Raw genomic sequence first — 22147 nt, 5'->3', positions numbered from 1 at the left:
AAGAGGTTATGACTACTAAGGCCCAGCTAAAGAGACATACATGGTATAATATTTCTGGCCATAGCTGCTTTCGATCTCTGTTTGAGATCACTGAATGAACTACAGAGGCAAAATTAGATAGCTGTAGTTTTCCCATTTTTTTAACACTGGCCATGACTCTGATGACATAAGCTCAAACAGCTACTGGCCTTTACACTATCAGAGACACTACAGATGGGCATGAACCAAGAAAGTGGAGGTTCATGAAGGTTCATGGGGTCTCACAAACCACAAAACTCCATGAACTTTTCTGTTAAATGAAGCAGTCTGAGGTTCATAATGCAGGTTGGCTTGCAAAAACCCTGCCACTGGTGCCACTGTGTCTGCCGACACAAACCATGGAATAGCACAAACTAAGGTTCTCAAACCATAAACCCAGCACAGTTCATGATGAATTTCAGTTCACAATTCAGTTTGTGACCATCCCTACTCAGGACTTCTTCAAAACCAGATGACATGGCATATTTACAGGCAAATTCCTGGATGTTCCAATACTTTCTTTTCTCAGAATACACTTTCCACATTTGATAAAGTGGGTTCTAGTTCATAAGCATTTATGCTATAATAAATCTGTTAGGTGTCGGAAGACTCCTTTTTGTTTTAATGCTGCAGACTAACTCAGCACCTCACTGGAATTCATAGTTATAGGGAGCTCTGTATTACAGGCCCACCTCTGCATACAGTCACTCAGCTATTGTTTACAAGTCATTTCTGTTTTACCCAGTGATAAACCCAGTTAAGAATCAAAGACTACTCCAGAAGCTCTTATCCACTTTTTCAGTGTTTGACTGACTGCTTGCATGTGCAAACAAGACTGAAGCATTTCAAGGCAGTGTTAACCATGAGACAGCTTTCATGCAAAAACACAACTATGTTTTCAACCAAATGAAAGAATAATTAAATTGCATACTGTATCTTGAGTTAAAATGTTTAATTCAAAGAAATGAATGACAAAGGAGTTCCCTACCATGTTTTTGTCAAACCCAGATGTTGTCTACAGAAAATGAATGGTCAAGGACATCAAAGCTAGAACTGCCAGCAGCCCAATCTCCTAAACTATATTGTTTCTGTCTCCCTCCCACGTACAAAACATGCCAGAAAATATCCTGCAGATTCATGTCAGCCTCACAGGTATGAATGCTGGAAATCAATAATATGTTCCCATTAAATAAACAAAAGAAATCAATAATATGTTCCCATCAAGTAAACATTTTTTTTTTAAGAATGAAGTACACTCTTCACAGCTTTTTCCCACCTTCAATACAAATTAATGGCTCTAATTAACAGTCAATCTTATCATAAAAATTGATAACAAGCAAAAAAAAAGTTTATAACACCTAGATTAGAAAAAAACAAATCAATTTCATTCTTAGAGCCTGCCACCATGGTTAACAGACTAGGGGATGGTGCCAGGCTCATACATCCCATTCACCTGCAATTCCCTCCCCCTTCCTCTTTTTGATATTAACTGTGGTTCAATGTTATATCAGCACTGAGTCCACCCATAGTTAAATCCACTCCAACTATTGTTTACAATTCCATATCAAACCTTGGCCTCATATGCTGATTAAAATAGGCATCCTGGAAAGAATTGACTATAGTTAGCAGCAGTGACTATAAAGGACTGAACCATGGCCAACAAAGGAACAGCAGGATGAATTTGCCCTGCATGAGGGAGGAAGCATACAAACCTGGGGCCTGTCCCCAACCTCACAGGTCCAATTAGTTAGGGAAGCTGACAGTAACATTTAAATTTTTACAGATACAACACAAAATGACAAGTGCCTTAACTTTGTCAACCTTTAACTCTGAGAGTCAGAATGTTGCAGTCATTAAGAATGGTGGACTCTAATTAGGGTTGCCAAGTCCAATTCAAGAAATATCTGGGGACTTTGGTGGCGGAGCCAGGAGACTTTGGGGGCGGAGCCAGGAGACATGGGGGGTGGAACCAGGAACAAGGGTGTGACAAGCATAATTGAACTCCAAGGGAGTTCTGGCCATCACATTTAAAGGGACAGCACACCTTTTTAAATGCCTTTCTTCCATAGGAAATAATGAAGAATAGGGGCACCATATTTTGGGGCTCATAGAATTGGGCCCCCTGGTCCAATCGTTTTGAAACTTGGGGGGTATTTTGGGGAGAGGTACTAGATGCTATACTAAAGGTTTGGTGCCTCTACCTCAAAACATAGCCCCCCCCAGGGCCCCCAATACCCACAGATCAATTCCCCATTATTCCCTATGGGAATCATTTTCCATAGGGCATAATAGAGTGCCCAGTAGACATTTCCCTCCCCACCACACGCTTTCTAAAGTGGGGGGAGGGCCTCCAAACCAGGGAATCCCCTGCCACCTCCCTCTCTCACACACACAAATACTTACTGGGTCTTGTTCCTGCAGAACTTTACTTGATCTGAAAACAAAAGCAAAACAAAGGGAGGGGCCGTTCTCTGAAGCCCTTCCTGTTTCCTGCTTCCTGCTCAGCTTTAAAGGCACATATTTTAAAAACGGACCTGCAGGAGCTTTAAAACTACATGGTGATTGTGGGGCGTGGGGCTTCCCCTGCCGGACAGCTGGCTGGGGGTGGGGAGAAGCCTGTGAGAACAGGGGATCCCCCGCTGGGACCTGGGGATTGGGAAGCCTAACTCCAATTTGGAGAAATGGGCTTGATTCCCCACTCCTCCACATGATGCATGTTAGATGACTTTGGGTCAGTCACAGTTTTCTCAGAATTCTCTCGGCCCAACCTACCTCACAAAGTGCTTATTGTGCTTTGAGACTCCTTAAGGTAGAGAAAAGCTGGGGATAAAAACCAGCTTTTCTTCTTCAGTCCCAGGGTTGCATGGCAGTGCCTGGTAACTAGCTAGGGTTGGTGGGGGCACAACAACATAGGAGATTTTTTTTTTTTAAAAAAAGAACTACTGCCTCATGTATTTACCAGAAGTTGATACAGGAAGTTACAAAGGTAACTCTAGGAGACACCCCTGGTAAAAACTCCAGCAATTCTTAGAGCTACTCTTGTCACATCTTGTAAACTTCAGATAAGTACATGAGACTGCTTTTATTTTTCTTAGTTTTTCTCCTTTTGCTACTCTGCACCTCATCAGGCAATGAAATCGGGGTGGGGGGATCCTGCACCCTCACCAGGGGCTTGGCAGTCCTGGTCAATCCAGAGTATGTTTATGCCAGAAAAGATGCCCACTGAGGTCAATGAATTTTGCTTCAGTACTAGAGTGCAACCAAAATTACAATTGATCACCAGAGTACAGAAATCAGTCTCTCTGGAGTAAACAGCAAAGCGTTCAGGAAAGCTTAAGTGGCTCTCCTCTCTCATATTTTACCTTCACAGCAACATTGATAGGTTAGAATAAGATATAATGGCTAGCCCAAGGTTTGTGGCTGAGTGGAGATTTAAAGCTAGATCTCCTCTTTCCTGCTGTAACGCTATAACCACTATACCACACCGGCTATGGAATAGAACAGTCCAGAAGGTAGGAGAGACAAAACATACTGGAAGCTTAGACACAAAAGAGTCAAAGAATGAGGGAAGAACAGGGAGTCTACTGATATATGAGTAAAGAAGCAAGAAGAGAGTAGAAGCATTTGGGGGCAATGCCCCCATGGAGGAATGCTGGCCACTACAAACAAAAATTCAAAGAAATAAAAATATTTTACCTGTATTTTAAAAAATAGGTTAAAAATGAAAGATGTACGTGGAGTTCCCAAAATGACCCCGGACACAGTCAGGGAAAATTTAGTCTCATTTTCTTTTTTTCTGGGCAGGAAATAAATAGGTCTTTAAAATGCAAAATAAAATAAAATGCAAAAGAGAGAGTCAGAAACTACGCTCTCTCCCTGACTCATGTAGACGAGGAAGCCAGTAGATTCATGAGGGCTGTGGGTGGGGTAGCCATTCTGTTGGCAGCTTCCAACTCTCTCTCTCTCCCTCTGTTCCCACACCCCACCCCACCCCCGCCGGCTCCCACAGGTTTTTCCAATGCCCTGTCTTCCAAAATTGTCTAGCTACACCTCTGGTTGAAGCTAAGAAACATCTCATTCAAAACCTTTTTTAAATTTTAAATCCCACTTTTCTCCCTAATGTGGACCCAAAGCTGCTTTCAACATCATTCCCTCCTCTTCCACTTAATCTTCACAACAACAATCTGAAGAAATGTGCATGCACACAAAAGCTTATACCCAGAATGAGACTTTGTTGGTCTTAAAGGTGCCACTGGACTCAGACTTTGTTCTTCAAGAACAATCTTGCGAGAGCAGGTTAAGAAAAGAGATTATGATAGGCTAAAGGTCACTTGGCAAGTTTCCATAGCTGACCGAGAGATTTGATCCAGATCCAACTTCAGCACTTCAACTACCACACCACAGCAACCTAGGAAGAAGACAATCTATTTGAGGTTGATGAGTTGAGGTTAGGGCTATGACAAGGGCTGCATTTCCTTCGTACGGATTCAAAAAAAGAAGGGGAACACTACCCGTCCCTAACCAATTTAATTGCTTTTTTTGTAATATGAAATAGAAAAAATGTGTATGTACACTACCCCCAAAGTTACAGCTCACCTTGGCCTTCAACAAATTTATAATATAAAATATCAATATTCACTGCAACCAGCTTATTAGTACTTGTGTTGGAATTAGCACACGGGTTCTAAAACATGGAAATGAGAGCCACTGATTTCAAAGCAATTTTGTGCCACTTAAGTGCATCACAGTCCAATCACTTTAAATCTGATATTGACTGTACTACAAATTGGGCTCTTTCTCTCTCTATTTTGAGACAGTGGACGCAGGACATTAAAGTGCTTCATGTGAAAAAGCATGTAATAAAGGATATTTACAGTGCAAAACTAGATTGTACTGAAGCATTTTATATACATACAGACCTTTTTAAGTAAGGCATCGTATCAAATTGTCTTTTCATCAACTGCCATAATGATCTACAAAAGTAGCTTTGCTATAATAATCAGTACTAAGCACTCCTTAATATGCACACTATAGCTTCTACCAAGATTAATACTAAATACCTTTATAAATATTTGTGCACTTTGGGGGGCATTTCATGCAACCTTCTTGTGAACTGGCATAACTGTTACTTCTAACCTAAGATCTGTGCATGAACAGCATTCCATAACATAAGACTCTTTGTCTATTACCTTATTATTATTTGTAAATTGATGCCTAGTCTTCCAAGGCATTACTAGACGTTTAAACTTTGACCAATCAGCAATCATTTTCTACCAAAAATAATGAGTGATCCTGAGCAAACTTGAACGGTATCTCCTGGACAGATATGAGATTATTCCTCAACTCTGTGAGCTGGTAGAGCCCAAACATAAGCTCTCCAACTGAATCCATACCAGCACTGCAGTATTTGTTAAATAGGACTGCCCAGCAGAACACAAACATCACAAACACAAAGATTAAGGGAGGGCAGGATCAGGACTTACATACTAATGATATTGTAGCAAACAGGGTTGCCAATCCCCAGTTGGGAGTAGGTGATCCCCTTGTTTAAAAAACCCTCATCCCGCTTCAGGGTTATCAGAAAGCGGGAGTGGGATTGTCCCATGGGCACTCTATTATTCCCTATGGTCTTCATAGGTATAATGGAGAATCAATCTGATAGATAGATGATAGATAGATAGATAGATAGATAGATAGATAGATAGATAGATAGATAGATAGATAGATAGATAGATAGATAATTTTATTTGTATCCTGCCCTCCCCGCCGGAGCAGGCTCAGGGCGGCTAACAGCATCATTTAAATTCCAACTATACAAAGAAAGGCAAAGAAAACAAATTACATTTAAACATTAAAATTCTGATTAAGTTTAAAATTAATTAATTAAATTAATAATAATCTGTAGGTATCTGGGGCTCTGGAGAGGCTGTTTTTTGAGTTAGATGCACCAAATTTTCAGCATAGCATCTGGTGCCTATCCTCGAACCCCGCCCTCCAATTTTCAAAAGTATTGGACCGGGGGTCTAATTCTATGAGCCCCAAAAGAAGGCACCTATATCCTCAATTATTTCCAATGAAAGGAAGGTATTTAAAAGGAGTATGGTCCCTTTAAATGTGATGGCCAGAATGCCCTTCAGAGTTCAATCATGCTTGTCACACCCTTGCTCCTAACTCCACCTCCCAGAGTCTCCTGGCTTCTCCCTGAAGTCAGATATTTCCTGAGTAGTACCTGGCAACTCTAGTAGTAGAAGAGTCAGTGAAATCAAAACTGCCCTGGTGTTATGTATTGGTTGTTTTGACTGCTGGTTTGTTATGTCTGTTAGTTGACCTTGAAGCATACTTCATTGTACATCAGGATCCTGGAGACACCAATAGGGTGGATTGCCACCCACATAAGGGGTGTGTTTAACTCAGCCTAAATGGATATAAGGAGTGGTGTTGCCTGTTTGTGTTCAGTTCTGCTCTTGTTCAATAAACATTCTTGCTGGTTGGAATTAACAGAAAGCCCATACAGCTACTTCTCAACAGCTTCTCTAGAGAATGGGTTTCTGACTAGAGAGTATCACAGCACAACAGGAGAAGTACCTGTACTCCAACAAGGAACACTAAGTACAATTATCAGGATACATGAAAAGGGCTAAGTCACATGTCTAGAGAACTTGGGGCACAGAAATGAGAACCTTCTGTTGGAATTCTCAACACAAACATTAAGCATATAATGAGAACAAGTAAAGCAAAGAATAAATGAACAACACTAGTCTTAGAAACTTTAAGAACTTTATGGCTGCAGTCCCATGGCAGAATATGTTTAGAATATCTGTTCAGAAGATACTGTTCAAATTTGCTCAGGATTATTATAAACACCCATCAAAAATCTCAACTCCATTCCTGCAGTTGAGAGGCTGCAAGAACAAGGAACTCTACACAGGTAAGCAGAAGAGATAGGTTCACAATGAAGGAAAACCAAGCAAGACTTCTGCACATTTTCATCCACCCCGCCCCCCCACAAGCAATGAGACACCTACAGTTACAAAGCTTCTCCTACACTCTCCATATTATCTGTCATTTAACAAGAAGCAGCAGGGTATACCACACAAAGACTGAGGGTAATTATGCACTGTACAGAAAGGAACAGGGCACAGCCTCAAACATCCAACACAGGAAAACTTCAGTTAAGTGAAGAGGAAGTGCCAGCCACTGTGCCTCACCTACTGACATCGCTGAACAATAACTTTTCATTGTGCAAACAGAGATTAGACGCCCAGACCAGGGGGAAAAGCAGGAGATGAGAGTCCCCATATTATGAAAGGTTCAATGTACTTACCTTGTTCTTTTGACTTTTGCACAAGGAAGTTACAAACAGTACCATTTATACTTCATGTTCATCATTTCACTGCACTGTTTATCATATTCCCCCTTTGTACCAACAGGGCATCTGATTAAACAGGCCTAAACTATGAAAGCTCACACTATAACAAGTCTGATAGTCTTTAAAGTGGTATTGGATTCCTTTTCAGATTTTCTATAGAAGACTAAAATAGCTACCCCTCTGGAAATACTTAAGTTATACAACGTAATTTGCTTTTTATATATAATTTGCTGTTTAAATATTTATATAACTTGCTATTTAAATATTTAAATCATTTGCTATTTAAATATAATATGCCATTTAGCATTCTCTGGGGTGAGTAGCGAAACAGTCCTAGTGCGTGAACAGATTTTGCTACTAGCAGTAGAAGTTTCTTTCAGGAAAGCAGCTTACCACCTCCACTACTGAAGCTTCAAGGAAAGCCAATAGGACGGAGAAGCTGTCCCCCTCCCCGCCCCAGACTTAGAGAATATTTGTACTTTTTCTCTTGGACTGCTTATAAAGGTAAGAGGAGAAACTTCTACTATTTCCTCTGTAATTATAGCTGATCCTGGCACTATTTAGTTCTGATAAGAAGCTTATCTGGTCAAACAAACTATGGGAATGGCTAGTAGCACCAGAACTTCACTATTTACACAGTAATTTCAAACTATAAGCAACAATACAATGTGCCTCTTAGATGAAAACTCAATTTATTATGTTTTATCTTAACCCTGAATAGTGCACATGGGAATACCAGCACGCGACCACACAGTTTGCAAAAGACCTATTTTCTCCTTATGAATGTCCCCTGTTAATGGAGAATAGATAGCATAACAATATGAACTAGGGTTGCCAAGTCCAATTCAAGAAATATCTGGGGACTTTGGGGGCAGAGCCAGGAGACTTTGGGGCTGGAGCCAGGAGACATTGGGGGTGGAGCCAGGAACAAGGGTGTGACAAGCATAACTGAACTCCAAGGGAGTTCTGGCCATCACATTTAAAGGGACAGCACACCTTTTTAAATGCCTTTCTTCCATAGGAAATAATGAAGGATAGGGGCACCATCTTTTGGGGCTCATAGAATTGGACCCCATGGTCCAATCATTTTGAAACTTGGTAGGTATTTTGGGGAGAGGCACTAGATGATATACTAAAGGTTTGGTGCCTCTACCTCAAAATATATCCCCCCCCAGAGCCCCCAATACCCACGGATCAATTCCCCATTATTTCCTATGGGAATCGTTCTCCATAGGGAATAATAGAGTGCCCAGTAGACATTTCCCTCCCCCCCACACACTTTCTAAAGCAGGGGGAGGGCCTCCAAACCAGGGAATCCCCTGCCACCTCCCTCTCTCTCACACACAAATACTTACTGGGTCTTGTTCCTGCAGAACTTTACTTGATCTGAAAACGAAAGCAAAACAAAGGGAGGGGCCGTTCTCTGAAGCCCTTCCTGTTTCCTGCTTCCTGCTCAGCTTTAAAGGCACATATTTTAAAAATGAACCTGCAGGAGCTCTAAAACTACATGTGGCTGCGGGGGGGGGGGGGGGAGGCTTCCCCCACCGGCCAGTTGGCTGGAGGCAGGGAGAAGCCTGTAAAAACGGGGGATCCCCTGCTCAGACCTGTGGATTGGGAAGCCTAATATGAACAAATCACCAAATACCTTCTCAGTGAGGACTGATAAGTAGATAGATTAGATTAGATTAGATTAGATAATTTTATTTATATCCCGCCCTCCCCGCCGGGGCAGGCTCAGGGCGGCTAACAGTAACAGTAACATTCCATTGTATAAAAACAAGGTTACATTCAACATTAAAATTCTAATAGATTTAAAATTAATTACAGTTATAAAAGTGCTAATGCTATTGCTATTTGTTCTTTATTATGATGGCGGTATCATTAGTACTTAATTTTCTACATCATCGAAAGCCAGTCGGAAGAGGAAAGTCTTGCAGGCCCTGCGGAATTGTTCAAGATCCCGCAGGGCCCGCATTTCCTCTGGAAGTTGGTTCCATAAGCTCGGGGCCACAGAGGAGAAGGCCCGATTGCGGGTGCATTGCAACTTCACCTCTCTTGGTCCGGGGATAGTCAGCAAGTTTTTTCCAGCTGACCTCAGTGCTCTCTGGGGTTCATATAGGGAGAGACGGTCCCTAAGGTAGACAGGTCCTCGACCATATAGGGCTTTAAAGGTAATGACCAGCACTTTGTAACGAACCCGGTATATAACTGGCAGCCAGTGCAGCTCGCGCAGCCCAGGCTGTATGTGCTCCCATTTAGGGAGCCCCAACAGTAGCCTGGCCGCTGCGTTCTGCACCAGCTGCAGCTTCCGGGTTCGGTACAGAGGCAGCCCCATGTAGAGGGCATTACAGTAATCCAGTCTCGAGGTGACCGTTGCGTGAAGTACCGTTGCCAGATCTTGGCGCTCTAGGAAGGGAGCCAACTGCCTTGCCCGCCTCAGGTGGAAGAAGGCTGACTTGGCAGTGGCTGCAATCTGGGCCTCCATTGATAATGAAGGCTCCAGTAAAACTCCCAGACTCCTAACCCGGTGCGCCGCTTTCAGCGGCGCCCCGTCGAAGACCGGAAGAGGTGTTTCCCCTTCCCGGGCGCCCCGACCCAGACAAAGGACTTCTGTCTTCGCTGGGTTCAATTTCAGCCCGCTCCTCCTCAACCACATTGCCATATCCTGCAGGGCCCGGTCTAGATTCTCAGGGACGCAGTCAGGCCGGCCGTCCATTAGCAGATAGAGTTGGGTGTCATCTGCATATTGATGGCACCCAAGTCCGTATCTCCTGGCAATCTGGGCAAGAGGGCGCATGTAGATATTGAATAATATTGGTGAGAGAACTGCCCCCTGAGGCACTCCACAGTCCAGTGTGCGCCTCCGGGACCGCTCGCCACCAATTGCCACCCTTTGTCCCCGATCCTCGAGGAAGGAGGAGAGCCATTGTAAGGCAGACCCCCTCACCCCTATATCGGCGAGGCGGCGGGTCAGTAGCCGATGGTCGACCGTGTCGAACGCGGCCGACAGGTCTAACAACATCAGCACCGCCACACCGCCCCGATCCAGATGCCGTTGGAGATCGTCTACCAGGGCGACCAGTACTGTCTCCGTCCCATAGCCCGGGCGAAAGCTGGACTGGCAAGGGTCTAGGTAACATGGATAACATGGATAACATCAGATTAACATGGATAACATCAGATTATATATTTACAATTTCAACATTCCATTAGCAGTAGGGTGGGAAAGGACATCACATTTCAGTCATATTAAATATAACTAATTTAAAGTGACTTGGATTAACATTGAACATTAATCTCAAACTGGTTAAAACAACGAGGATTGCCAGATCCTACCTGGCTGCTGGTAAAGGGATCCTGGAGCCGCTCTGGGAGTCTTCAGTTGCACTCAAAGTGCACCTGGGGCAACAACATCATCCAGAAGTGACATCATCGCACCATCACATCCAATGCTCTAGGTTTTGAGCAAATACTGTGGTGTTTTTGCTACAAAATGACAGTTTGCCCCAAAACCAGAGTGTCATCATGCAACATTCACGTCACAATGACGTCTCTTCAGAGTGATGTCATCGCACCAAGGATGTTGCATGACAATGTCCCTGTTTGGGGGTGGGGTTTCCCATAGCAGCTAGCTAGTTGACAGTGGATTGGAGTTCCCCCACCAAAGCTGGGGAACCTCTGCTGGGACCTGGAGGTTGGCAACCCTACCTCCTGCACCCACAAAATAGAACTAAAGCCTGATTGTTTAGGCAAAAGGGGGGGAATCATGGGGAAAATATTTTATTTCTAAAGTAAGCATACTGGATCACATATTATAATAATTGTTGTGGCAAGTAAGAAATATTTATGACCATCAACCAAACTATGGCTAAACAATTTCTCTCACACAAAAACAGTTTTGCACAGTAATAATTCTTTTTGCTACTGGAAAGTGCTCTGCCCTTGGCCCACCATCTAGAACATTTCACACTTTGAAGACTGTGGCCTGTGTCTTCCTTTTATTTATTACAGTCCCACCTCTGTACCATTCATGGTGGCATACAAAATAGCGTGGCACAACCACTGTTCAAAATAATTTTTGAAAGTCACAAAAAATTAAACACTCACATACATACACAATCCAATACACAAGACCCTCCAAACTCTACCAGCAGCAGAAAGAGAGACATTAGCCTCCATCAAATGCCATTTGAAGCAGAAAAGCTTTACAATGCCTCTGAAAATGCCTTTATGGGAACCATCCCAGCTAATGGGGGGAGCTGCTCAAAAGAGCAAGTACTACAATCAAAGTAGCAACATTTGAACTGTGGCAAATCAGACCTATGGCACCCTGAAAATTATGTGAAGAAAGCTCCAAGAGTATAGGAGATGATGCACAGGTACATACCAGGAGAGACCTATTCAAATATGGGACCCCAAGTCATCTATGTGTTTAAATAACTGATCTTACTTTTGTTTTCACATGCAATAATGCTAAACCAAACAGGAATCTATTAATGTTGCAAGTTCCTCCCTGATTTCAAAGCAAATAGAATTGCACAGTAGAAAATGCATGTGGGCTGCATCACTTTTTATATCAAGGAACATAAAAGTTTTATTTCATAACAAACCGATATCTTTTAATTGTTAAAGCAACTCACTAGTATACATTCTTATTCTGGAAATGAGTGCACTACAAATGGCAGGTTTAACTGAGAGTGATCTTTTTGCTTAGCGATTTATGTCATGTTGACATTAAGATCCACCAGTTAAGCTCTTTAAAGTATCACAACACTCCTGTTTATTTTTTACTACTGCTGAGTAATATGGCTATTTTTCTGGAATTGTTCTCAAAAGGTAGGGTCTCCACTCTGCTGAAAAGAACATCCCTTTCCCACTGTGACTGCAGTAATAAGATTAAGCAAGCTATTTTGCTGCTGTTTTGCTTAGTTTGATTGTCCTGCTGTTGCCGCTATTTGCATATACTTCTCATTAACTGTCCATCCTGGCCATGGAACAGAGCAGACTGCGCCACCAGGAGCTGTCCAGGCGAACGGTTTTGAAGCACTGACCAGGGAATCCACCGTGGAGGTCTAACACCACAGGCAGCCATCTTCCTACCAGGCCTGACTCCATTCCAGCGAAGCGGACGGCTCACATACTCGCCAAATGTCACCTGTGCCTGCAAGCAATCTACCTTTCCTATTCTTCTCCCCAATTGTCATTTTGGAGCCTCCCCCTGGTCCATTTCAACCTGAAAGTTCACTCTGGTATCCAGGATCCAAGCAAGTCCATTGGTCAGCAATGGGCACCCAATTAGGTGCCACCAATGAACTTTCTATTGGCTATCGTATTAGTCCAGCCCTTATGGTCACTGCGAAACTTCCCCTTTTGAGGAGGTCATGCATCAGTTGACCACCTTCCTCCTCCCTTGTACCTCCCCTACCCTAAGGGCTCAAGAGAGTCCTTATAACCTGTGGACTAGCTACCCATATGTGTGCGTCTAGCAGTATCCCAATTTCCGCTGCCTAGATCCATCACCGATTCTAAGGCCGAGTTTCAGGACCCCTACTTCCTCGCTCATCGCCATTGGAGCCTTCCTTGAAGACTACGATCGGTAAATATCACCCTGTTCATCTACCCTTGTGTTCCCCTATCTCTCTATCTATTTTTCTTAGGACTGTATGTATGATTTTATGAGTATTTTATCTTGTATGGAAGCCTATATTTTTCTTAATAAATTTTAATTGTTTTAATTAATTAGAGTCCCTAATATTTTAAGCATTAATTTCTGGACAAGGAATCCTGTATGCACAGGTAAAAGATCCTGACTAAGCCAGGTGCCCACCTGACAATTCCCCAACCTCATTTCGAGGGCATTTTGGCTTACAGAAGGGAGAACCTTGTTTGCAAACTTGAGCTCCTTGTAGGAAACAAAGGCTATGTTCAGAGACACACTTCAGTAATTTCCACAGTCATCATCACTGCTCTCATGAAAGCTGCTGAAAAATATTTTTACATGGAGAAAACCCAGTGGCAGAATTGTATAAAATAATACTGTACCAACTGCAACAGGGTATGTAAAAACTACAGGCTATATATCTTATAGGATATGTGAAAAAAGGAATACCAACCTCTTGTTTTGTTTTCTTATTTTCTGTTCTTAAATCTTCATATTCACCAATCACTACAAAAGAATTAAAAATTAACTTAGTAATGTCCTTTGCAAAAAAAATCCTATTAATTTTCACACTTTGTAAATTTTACACCCACAGGATCATCTGCAAATTGTTATGTCAGCTATAATTATCATCATAGAAGTCAATTGGTAACACATCAGTGAGACCTAACAAACCGTATCTGAAGTTAACCTGACTTTCCTGCCCAATTTGATATTCATGACACGTTTGCTGTAATATTAATATTTAGCATTTATACAGAATGTCAATGTGTTTAAAAGAATGTCAAATATATTTTAAGTAATTTAAAAGATTAAAAAAATAGATGCTAAAAATAATCCCAGTAGAAGTAATTCAGTAGAATTTCCTTCGAAAGGAAATGAACTGTACAAGCAGCTGATGAAAATGCAAATGAATAGATAATAAAAAAGATACTCAATAAGAAGGAAGACAAATATCATTTGGGGGAGGGGAAAGGTCTTTAGAACTTAAACATCCTTTATTCTTCTAGCATTCATAACAAGGAGCATAACCTTACTACAAAAAAGTCCATTCAACACTCCTTCCCTCTATCCTAGAAATGAAGGAACTGGGGGCCTGGGAAGAGGGGGAGATCTTTAAGTGTGGTCTTTTTGAACCCCAACAAAACTACAGCTTCCACTAGTATTCTGTGGGAGAAGCCAGAGCAGTTAATGTATAAAACCTGCATGGAGCCAAAAGATCTAAAGTAGCTTTTTGATCAAAGGTTAACTACAGTCTCTGAGCTATGATTTGAAAATTAAACCTATATATTTTTCGTATTAACAAAACTGTCTTATGAATCAGCAATAAGAACAACAGTTGGATAATCAATACTTAGAACATGAACAAAATAAACCCTACTTTTATCAGAATTACAAACCTGGATTAAAAAATATTAACAACATTTAGAAACAATCTGAGAAGCTCTTTAGTCCTTAGCATTCTGAGTACCTCATTGATCGTGTTCCAGTTTGATGAAAGCCGTGGGATTAGGACAGGGAGAGGAGAGACATGTCAGCAAATAATATAACTGACAAGACATATTGAATAGCAGACTGTATCGGTATTACCACCAAAGAGGATTGCACTAAGAGGTTTCCTGTGCACTGTTTCTACCAGTCATTGCACTACCAAGGATGGCTTTTGGGTTCCTGATTGTACTGCCACTTATCTTTTCCAGGAGATGAATGGAAAACCTCTGCTCTGCCCTATTATTCTGCCTGCCACCACGGCCAGCCCTAGACTGTCTGGCACTCTAGGCAAGGCTAACTTCTGGTGCCCCCCTGCACTGATAATGTCACTGAGTCACATGGAGGGCATCCAATTTGCTGCCCCCAGAAGGCCGGTGCCCTAGGCTACTTTGGAAAATTGCTTATGATGTTGGCAAAATGTGTTTTTAAGTAGTATAGAGACTCCTGTTGTTACTGACTGGAATTGTTAGCGCCTTTGTTTTTTCACCAGCTGTTTTTTCTTTTCCCAATATTGCTATTTCTTTATACTGTTTTAAAAGTGTGTCCTGCTCTTTGATCCCAATTCAGCGCTTGCAGGCAGAATATAAATTATTTTAACAAATGAACAGACAAATAATGAACAATATGTACTTTGTTCCACTAGGAACTTATTCCTGAACTTCAAAGGGCACACAGACAGGGACATTTATTAACCACCACCCCCCACACTGTCTAGCTTGATGGCAGCTCCAGACCCCACCACCCACTAGGGTTGCCAAGTCCAATTCAAGAAATATCTGGGGACTTTGGGGGTGGAGCCAGGAGACTGGGGGTGGAGCCAGGAGACTTTGGGGGTGGAGCCAGGAACAAGGGTGTGACAATTGAACTCCGAGAGAGTTCTGGCCATCACATTTAAAGGGACAGCACACCTTTTTAAATGTCTTCCTTCCATAGGAAATAATGGATAGGGGCACCTTCTTTTGGGGCTCATAGAATTGGACCCCCTGGTCCAATTGTTTTGAAACTTGGGGAGTACTTTGGTGAGAGGCACTAAATACAATACTGAAAATTTGGTGCCTCTACCTCAAAAAACAGCTCCCCCAGAGCCCCCGAAACCTCCAGATCAATTCCCCATTATACCCTATGAGAATCTATCTCCACATAGGGAATAATGAAGTGCTCAGCAGATGTCTCCCTCCCCCTACCACCACCCCGTTTCTGGCAACTCTGAAGCGAGGGACTGGTCTCTCTACTCATGAGTTGCTGCCAACTTCCTCACAGCAACACACACACACCATCCCAAGAGGAAGCCTTTCAATCGAAGACTGAAGCCTCCAGAGGTGCAAAGGCACATGATCCTCTGGGGGCGGGGCTTTCCCCTGCCAGCCAGTTGACTGGGGGTGGGAAGGAGTCTGGGAAAGCAGAAGAACCCCCACTGGGACCTGGGGATTGGCAAGCCTACCATCCACCTTTGAGAACAACAGCAGACGTGGTGCCTGGTAGCCTCTCCTGGCATCTTCTGCCATAGTAGCTTGGCCCAGAGAAGCTCCCAGTGTTCTCTGCTGTAGCAGCTAGGACTGGAGTAGCTCCCAACATCTTCCACCTGGCAGCCAGGACCAGAGTTTGTCCTCTTCCATGGTGGCAGAGCCTGAAGCATCTCCCAATGTCCTTTGTTACTGCAGCTAGGACTGGGCCTGCTCCCAACATCCTCTGCCATCAGAGCCAGGCCCAGAGTTTGTCCCCTGCCATGGTAGCCAGGCACATAGCTTCTCTGAGGTTCTCCCACTGCAGCAGTCAGGTCCACAGCAGCTATTTGAGGTGGACACTGCCTATATGAGTTCAAGCATTGTCTGCACATACACAGACAATGCTTTTTCTTTTTTTTAATTTGTGGGCCAATTTAAACCCCCCAATATATTTTTGTAAAATTTGTAAAACTTTGGTCTTCTCCCTCTTAGAGAGGTTTGCATTAAAAAATCTCCTTAGCATTGGTCTTGCCCTAATCTGTAAATTTAGTTATCCACAGGTGGGGAACAGACTTCACTATTATACTATTATACTATTTATGTTGAGTAGGGTTGCCAAGTCCAATTCAAGAAATATCTGGGGACTTTGGGGGTGGGGCCAAGAGACTTTGGGGGTGGAGCCAGGAGAGGCGGAGCCAGGAACAAGGGTGTGACAAGCATAATTGAACTCCAAGGGAGTTCTGGCCATCACATTTAAAGGGACCACACACCTTTTTAAATGTCTTCCTTCCATTGGAAATAATGAAGGATAGGGTCACCTTCTTTTGGGGCTCATATAATTGGATCTCATGGTCCAATCGTTTTGAAACTTGGGGGATACTTTGGGGAGAGTCACTAGATACTATACTGAAAATTTGGTGCATCTACCTCAAAAAACAGCCCCCCCAGAGCCCCTGAAACCTCCAGATCAATTCCCATTATACCCTATGAGAATCCTTTCAATCAGTGACTGAGGCCTCCGTAGGTAGAAACACACATGGTCCTCTGGGGGCGAAGCTCCCCCCCCCTCCGCCAGCCAGACTTCCCGAGGAGACTCCTGTGGCAGCCGGAGAGGACGCAAGGACTACGAGTCCCAGCATGCACCTTGCAAAGGGAGGCCGGACTGGAGCAAATAGCAGGCCAGCGGTGGGTGGGTCTTTGTGACCCGGAGGAAGGGAGAAGCCTAAAGCCTGCGAGGCAGGGAAAGAGACACCATGCCGTTTCCCCACCCCCACCCGCTTCCACATTTTTGGAGAGCGGGGGAGGAGGCTGCTAATCCAGGGGTCCCCCGGCAGGGCGGGGGGTTTGGGAAGCCTAATGTTGAGTATATATTTTTGTTTAGTAATGGTGCTGTATTAGAAACTAAATCATATACTCTCCAAGTCCATGAGTAACAAATTGACTACCCTCATCTAGTCATGGCAATAATTGTGTCAGTATACCAGTATACCATCATGTATACCATCATGTCTAAAAATTCAGCAGCTGTTTGTAAAAGTTATGCCTATTTTTAAATCCTGTATGCTCCTTTTCTACTCCAAATTTATAACTTGGCACTTACTCAAAGACTGTTTCTCAGATACATTTATCCCATAATTGCTTTGAGAGTCCCTGATCCAAACGAACCTTCCATCAGTGTACTGGATCACTGCAATAGTTAGTGGTGACTTGTTAGAACTTCCATATCATCTCACACAATGGGTTAGATTCTGTGCAGGTAGAAGGAGCTTAAGTAACATACTCCCTCTCCTCACCCAGTCAAGTAGCCCATTGCATGCTCTGAAAACTTTCTCTTGAGAGTTGAGGATCTTCATGGATTATTTATTTAAAACATTTCACCTTTCTGCCCAACTAGAGTCCCAAAAGCAGTGAACATAAATTGGTGAATATTTAAATAATTCAATAAAATATATAAACATACTTAAACAACAAAACCAAGAAGGGGGGCTCACTAATTTTGTTGTGGATATGCCAAAGAAAACAAAAAAAAGTCTTCACCTACTGGCAGAAGACAATGACAGAGGAAGAAGACAAATTTCTTTGGGACCTTCCACAGTTTGACACTATATCGAAGAAGGCCCTTTCTCAGGTTGCCATCCATCTTGCCTGAAATGGTGGGGACACACAAAGCAGGGCCTCTGATGACTTGAGTGAACAGGTACGTTCATATAGGAGAAGGCAATCCTTAAGGTATGCTGACCCCAAGCCATATAGGGCTTTAAAATAAAACAACACGCTATGTAACACTGGAGTTTGCAGTGAAGAAGAGGAAATGGGACAATAATGCTTTTTTTTTTTGCTTAAGTTAAAGCAGCAAATGCATAAACTTTTTCTGTGTTCACACAAGAGCAGAAGAAGGTGATATTCCCAATTATCTCTCCTAGCTAAGACTCCCAGTGTCATATATGGCACTTTGTCCATGAGGATCCCAGTTCTCAAAAGGAAGCTTTCCTGAAAGTGCAAACATCTGTTGGTTGTCCACAGCCGGAAGGACATCTGTCTTGCCTTGACTAGAGCCGGGGCTTTTTCTGCCCTGGCTCCGGCCTGGTGGAACATGCTTCCATTGTAGATTAGGGCCCTACCTGATTTACTATCTTTTCGTAGGGCCTGTAAAACCGATCTGTTCTGCCAGGCCTTCAAGTGAGGCAGCAGACACTCATAGTACATCGAGTCTGGCCTCCCTGTCACAGCATTCCATTGTCTATTAGGCCTATTGGAACATCATTGGTTCCAGCTTTGTTTGCACTATGGCCTGATTAGTTGTCTTCCACCTGAAATGGGGTAATTTTATTGTTTTGATTGATTGATTGATTGTTTTAATTGTTTATTTACTTCTAATTGTATTGCCTATTGTTATTATTTAAGTCTGTTGTGAGCCACCCTGAGCCCACTCGGGATAGGGTGGACTAGAAATTAACATAAATAAATTAACATCAGTCAGTCAATCTGCTGGAGGGTGGAGGAAACCGGAGAGATATCATTGTACACTTTCCTTCCACTGACACAATGGTAGGATCTGATCTTTTGTTGTAATTGATTAGTTCACATCTTTAGCTGTGAGCCATCACGGAGAGAAATCAAATTATTTAAATGCATGTGTGAAACCTTCCTTGTACAATCTTGAAAAAATTCAGAAACAATTGTCACAGTCTCTGATTGTTAATGGTATAGCTCAGTGGTGGCCAAACTGGATTAATGTAAGAGCCACATAGAATAAATATAAGATGTTTGAGAGCTGTAAAACATGAACGTGGTCATCCCAAGATGCTGACCATGCCCCGATTCAATTTACTGTGCAATTTACTGTGCATATCTATAAATACACAGAGAGAGAACATCAGGCAAGAATAAAAGCAGCCTTGAGCTGCTGGCACATCTTATTTATTTCAATTTTAACTGATCTTTGAGAGTAATAAACTGAACTACTAGATAACTAGAACTATTTGTTCCCTGATTTTTTTCTTGAAAGTGATCTATTTTGGCAAGCATTCTCTAGCTACCTCAATTGGAAACAAGAGAAAGAGGGAAAATAGATGGGGGAGAGAGAGGGAGAGAAGGCAGAGAAAGAAAGAATGGAAGGGAGGGAGAAAGAGAGAGAGAGAGAAAGGTGAACAGAAAGATGTGGGAAAAAGCAAATAGAGGGAGGGAGGGGGAGGAAGAAATGGAAAGAAAGCAACTTTAAATGTGTTTTCTAAGCTGCCTTAGCTTGGGGAAGGGATTTAAAGAGACAAATGCCTTCTCCAAACCAGTCAACTGGGTAATGGTGACTTTGAGAGCTGCACAACATGCATGAAAGAGCCACAGTTTGGCCACCCTTGGTATAGATTCTCAAACAGTAAACCTGAGAATTGCCTTTAGTTTTCAAATTTGCAAATGTACATGCTTTTTACCATTACAGCAATGTTCTTAATGTTCCATCTTTGAAAACACAGGTAGTTTATATAAAGGGTTTAATGCCCAGACTAAATCTTAGAGTAAGCAAAACAAGCAGAAGATAGTTTTGAAACAAGTATTTCTTGAATATGTTTCGGTCAATGCTCAGAGATATCTATGTCACACCTTGAGAGGAAATGAATTAGATGATTTTAATACAGTTATGTGAGGTTCACATAATTAGGCCTATATAAAGAAGGCACACAATAAAAACCACCTAATCCCTCAGACCTTATCTTTTCTGAAAGCACATTACAAATTATAATTTATCTTTTAAATTTAAGTTAGTTAGAATAAGAGTTGACATATATGCTTTTTATTTCAAATTTCAATGACATAGTCTAGTGCTTTATATCACTGTGATTCTTCTATTTTTAACTTTTTTAATTTTGGCAATAACATGAACAATAAACAATGAACATCGAACAATAATTACTAAAAAATAGGGCAGTAGTGGATAACAACAGCATTGGTTGAAATAGTAAAATAAAGCTATAACTTTCAAGTGCCTCAGGAATTCTGTTGCATTTGTATAATTCAGAAATGGAAACCATTTTTATTTAAAAACAACAACAACCCTGATTGATATATTATCAGCACACTGTATACACTCAGTTAATTTTTCCATAATAAGGGATTCCCATTATTTAATCAACAATTAATTTAATGAAAGTAAGCCTTCATTTTTTCATTGATGAGCAAATGCTGTCATGGCAGTTACAAGCATAACTAAAATTAAATCTTCATTTTTGTAATATCAACATCATCCCATAAATTAAGTAGAATTATTTTAGGGTTTAATGATATGTCTATGCCAGTAATAATTTTTTATTTCCTCTCGTATTTGTTTCCAAAAAAGTTTGCTCTTTGGACACTTCCACCAGCAATGAGCATCCCTTCCAACAGAGAAGCCATGTTGGATCAGCCACCATCACCTCCTGTGGCAGTGAATTCCATATGTTAATCACCCTCTGGGTGAAGTACTTCCTTTTATCCATTTTAACCTGACTGCTCAGCAATTTCATTGAATGCCCACAAATTCTTGTATTGTGAGAAAGGGAGAAAAGTACTTCTCTCTCTACCCTCTCCATCCCATGCATAATCTTGTAAACCTCTATCATGTCACCCTGCAGTCGACGTTTCTCCAAGCAAAAGAGCCCCAAGCATTTTAACCTTTCTTCATAGGGAAAGTGTTCCAAATCTTTAATCATTCTAGTTGCCCTTTTCTGCACTTTTTCCATTGCTATAATATCCTTTTTGAGGTGCCGTGACCAGAATTGCACACAGTATTCCAAATGAGACCACAGCATCGATTTATACAGGGGCATTATGATACTGGCTGATTTGTTCTAAATTCCCTTCCTCGTAATTCCCAGCATGGCATTGGCCTTTTTTATTGCAATAGCGCACTGTCTTGACATTTTCAGTGAGTTAAGGCATTTTCATCCACCAATCTTGGTACCCAGTTCTGCAAAACACCCTACAGACTATAAATTGCAGAAAGTCACAGAACAACCAGTACATTCCACAGAACAATCAGCACAGTCAAAAACCATCTTCCTTATCTTCACACCCCTTCCAACCCTCCCAGCAATTAACACAGAACAATGGTCACATTCAACAGCCAGTTTCCTTATCACTACCCTTCCAGGAAGCCCCACCAAACAATGGACACATCCACAAACCAATTGCCCTTTCACCACACCCCCTGCGGCCTGGAAATAGCAGCTCTCCAGCAGCCCTGGCCCCACTCAATGCACAGCAGCCAAGAAGGTCAGAGCGCCTGATCCGGCTGCAACGCCACTGAGGATGTTCTCCACAGCTGAGAACGAAATGTCTGGAAGAGAAACTTTCTCCAGTAGAACACGGCACTTGAGCCCGAAAGATTCTACAAACCCTACTAAATATTCCAACTCACCAATTCTACTTTGGACACTTCTAGCACTTGTATACAAACATCTATAATTTCCCAGGCAAGTTAGGCCCGCAACCTTCCTCCTGCTGTCTCAAGACTTTGGCAGACAATCCATACTGTTTGTCACCATCTCAGTGAACAACTCTGATCTATTACCCAGTAGAAAAGTAACAGCTAACCCTTCATCTCTTTGAGATGAGCCCTCTCAAACCAGAGATATTTCATCTCCTGTAGGCTTTCCCCCAAGATTTAGTGTTGATCTATGGTTGGGTTGATAT

At 42.3% G+C, this 22147-nt stretch overlaps 1 protein-coding gene across 3 annotated transcripts in view; it reads right to left on the bottom strand.

The window, feature by feature from the left end:
* The window catches only part of SHTN1 (shootin 1), a 172347-nt gene that overhangs the window by 124611 nt on the left and 25589 nt on the right, over positions 1-22147 (bottom strand). For all 3 annotated transcript variants that reach the window (XM_060241557.1, XM_060241555.1, XM_060241558.1), the window contains exon 2: positions 13501-13553. In XM_060241557.1, coding sequence (XP_060097540.1) covers positions 13501-13553 — 53 coding nt within the window. The remainder of the gene's footprint in view (positions 1-13500; positions 13554-22147) is intronic.

Source organism: Heteronotia binoei, chromosome 6, assembly GCF_032191835.1.
Source record: "Heteronotia binoei isolate CCM8104 ecotype False Entrance Well chromosome 6, APGP_CSIRO_Hbin_v1, whole genome shotgun sequence".
NCBI lineage: Eukaryota > Metazoa > Chordata > Lepidosauria > Squamata > Gekkonidae > Heteronotia > Heteronotia binoei.
This window is presented reverse-complemented; position numbering and strand designations above follow the sequence as displayed.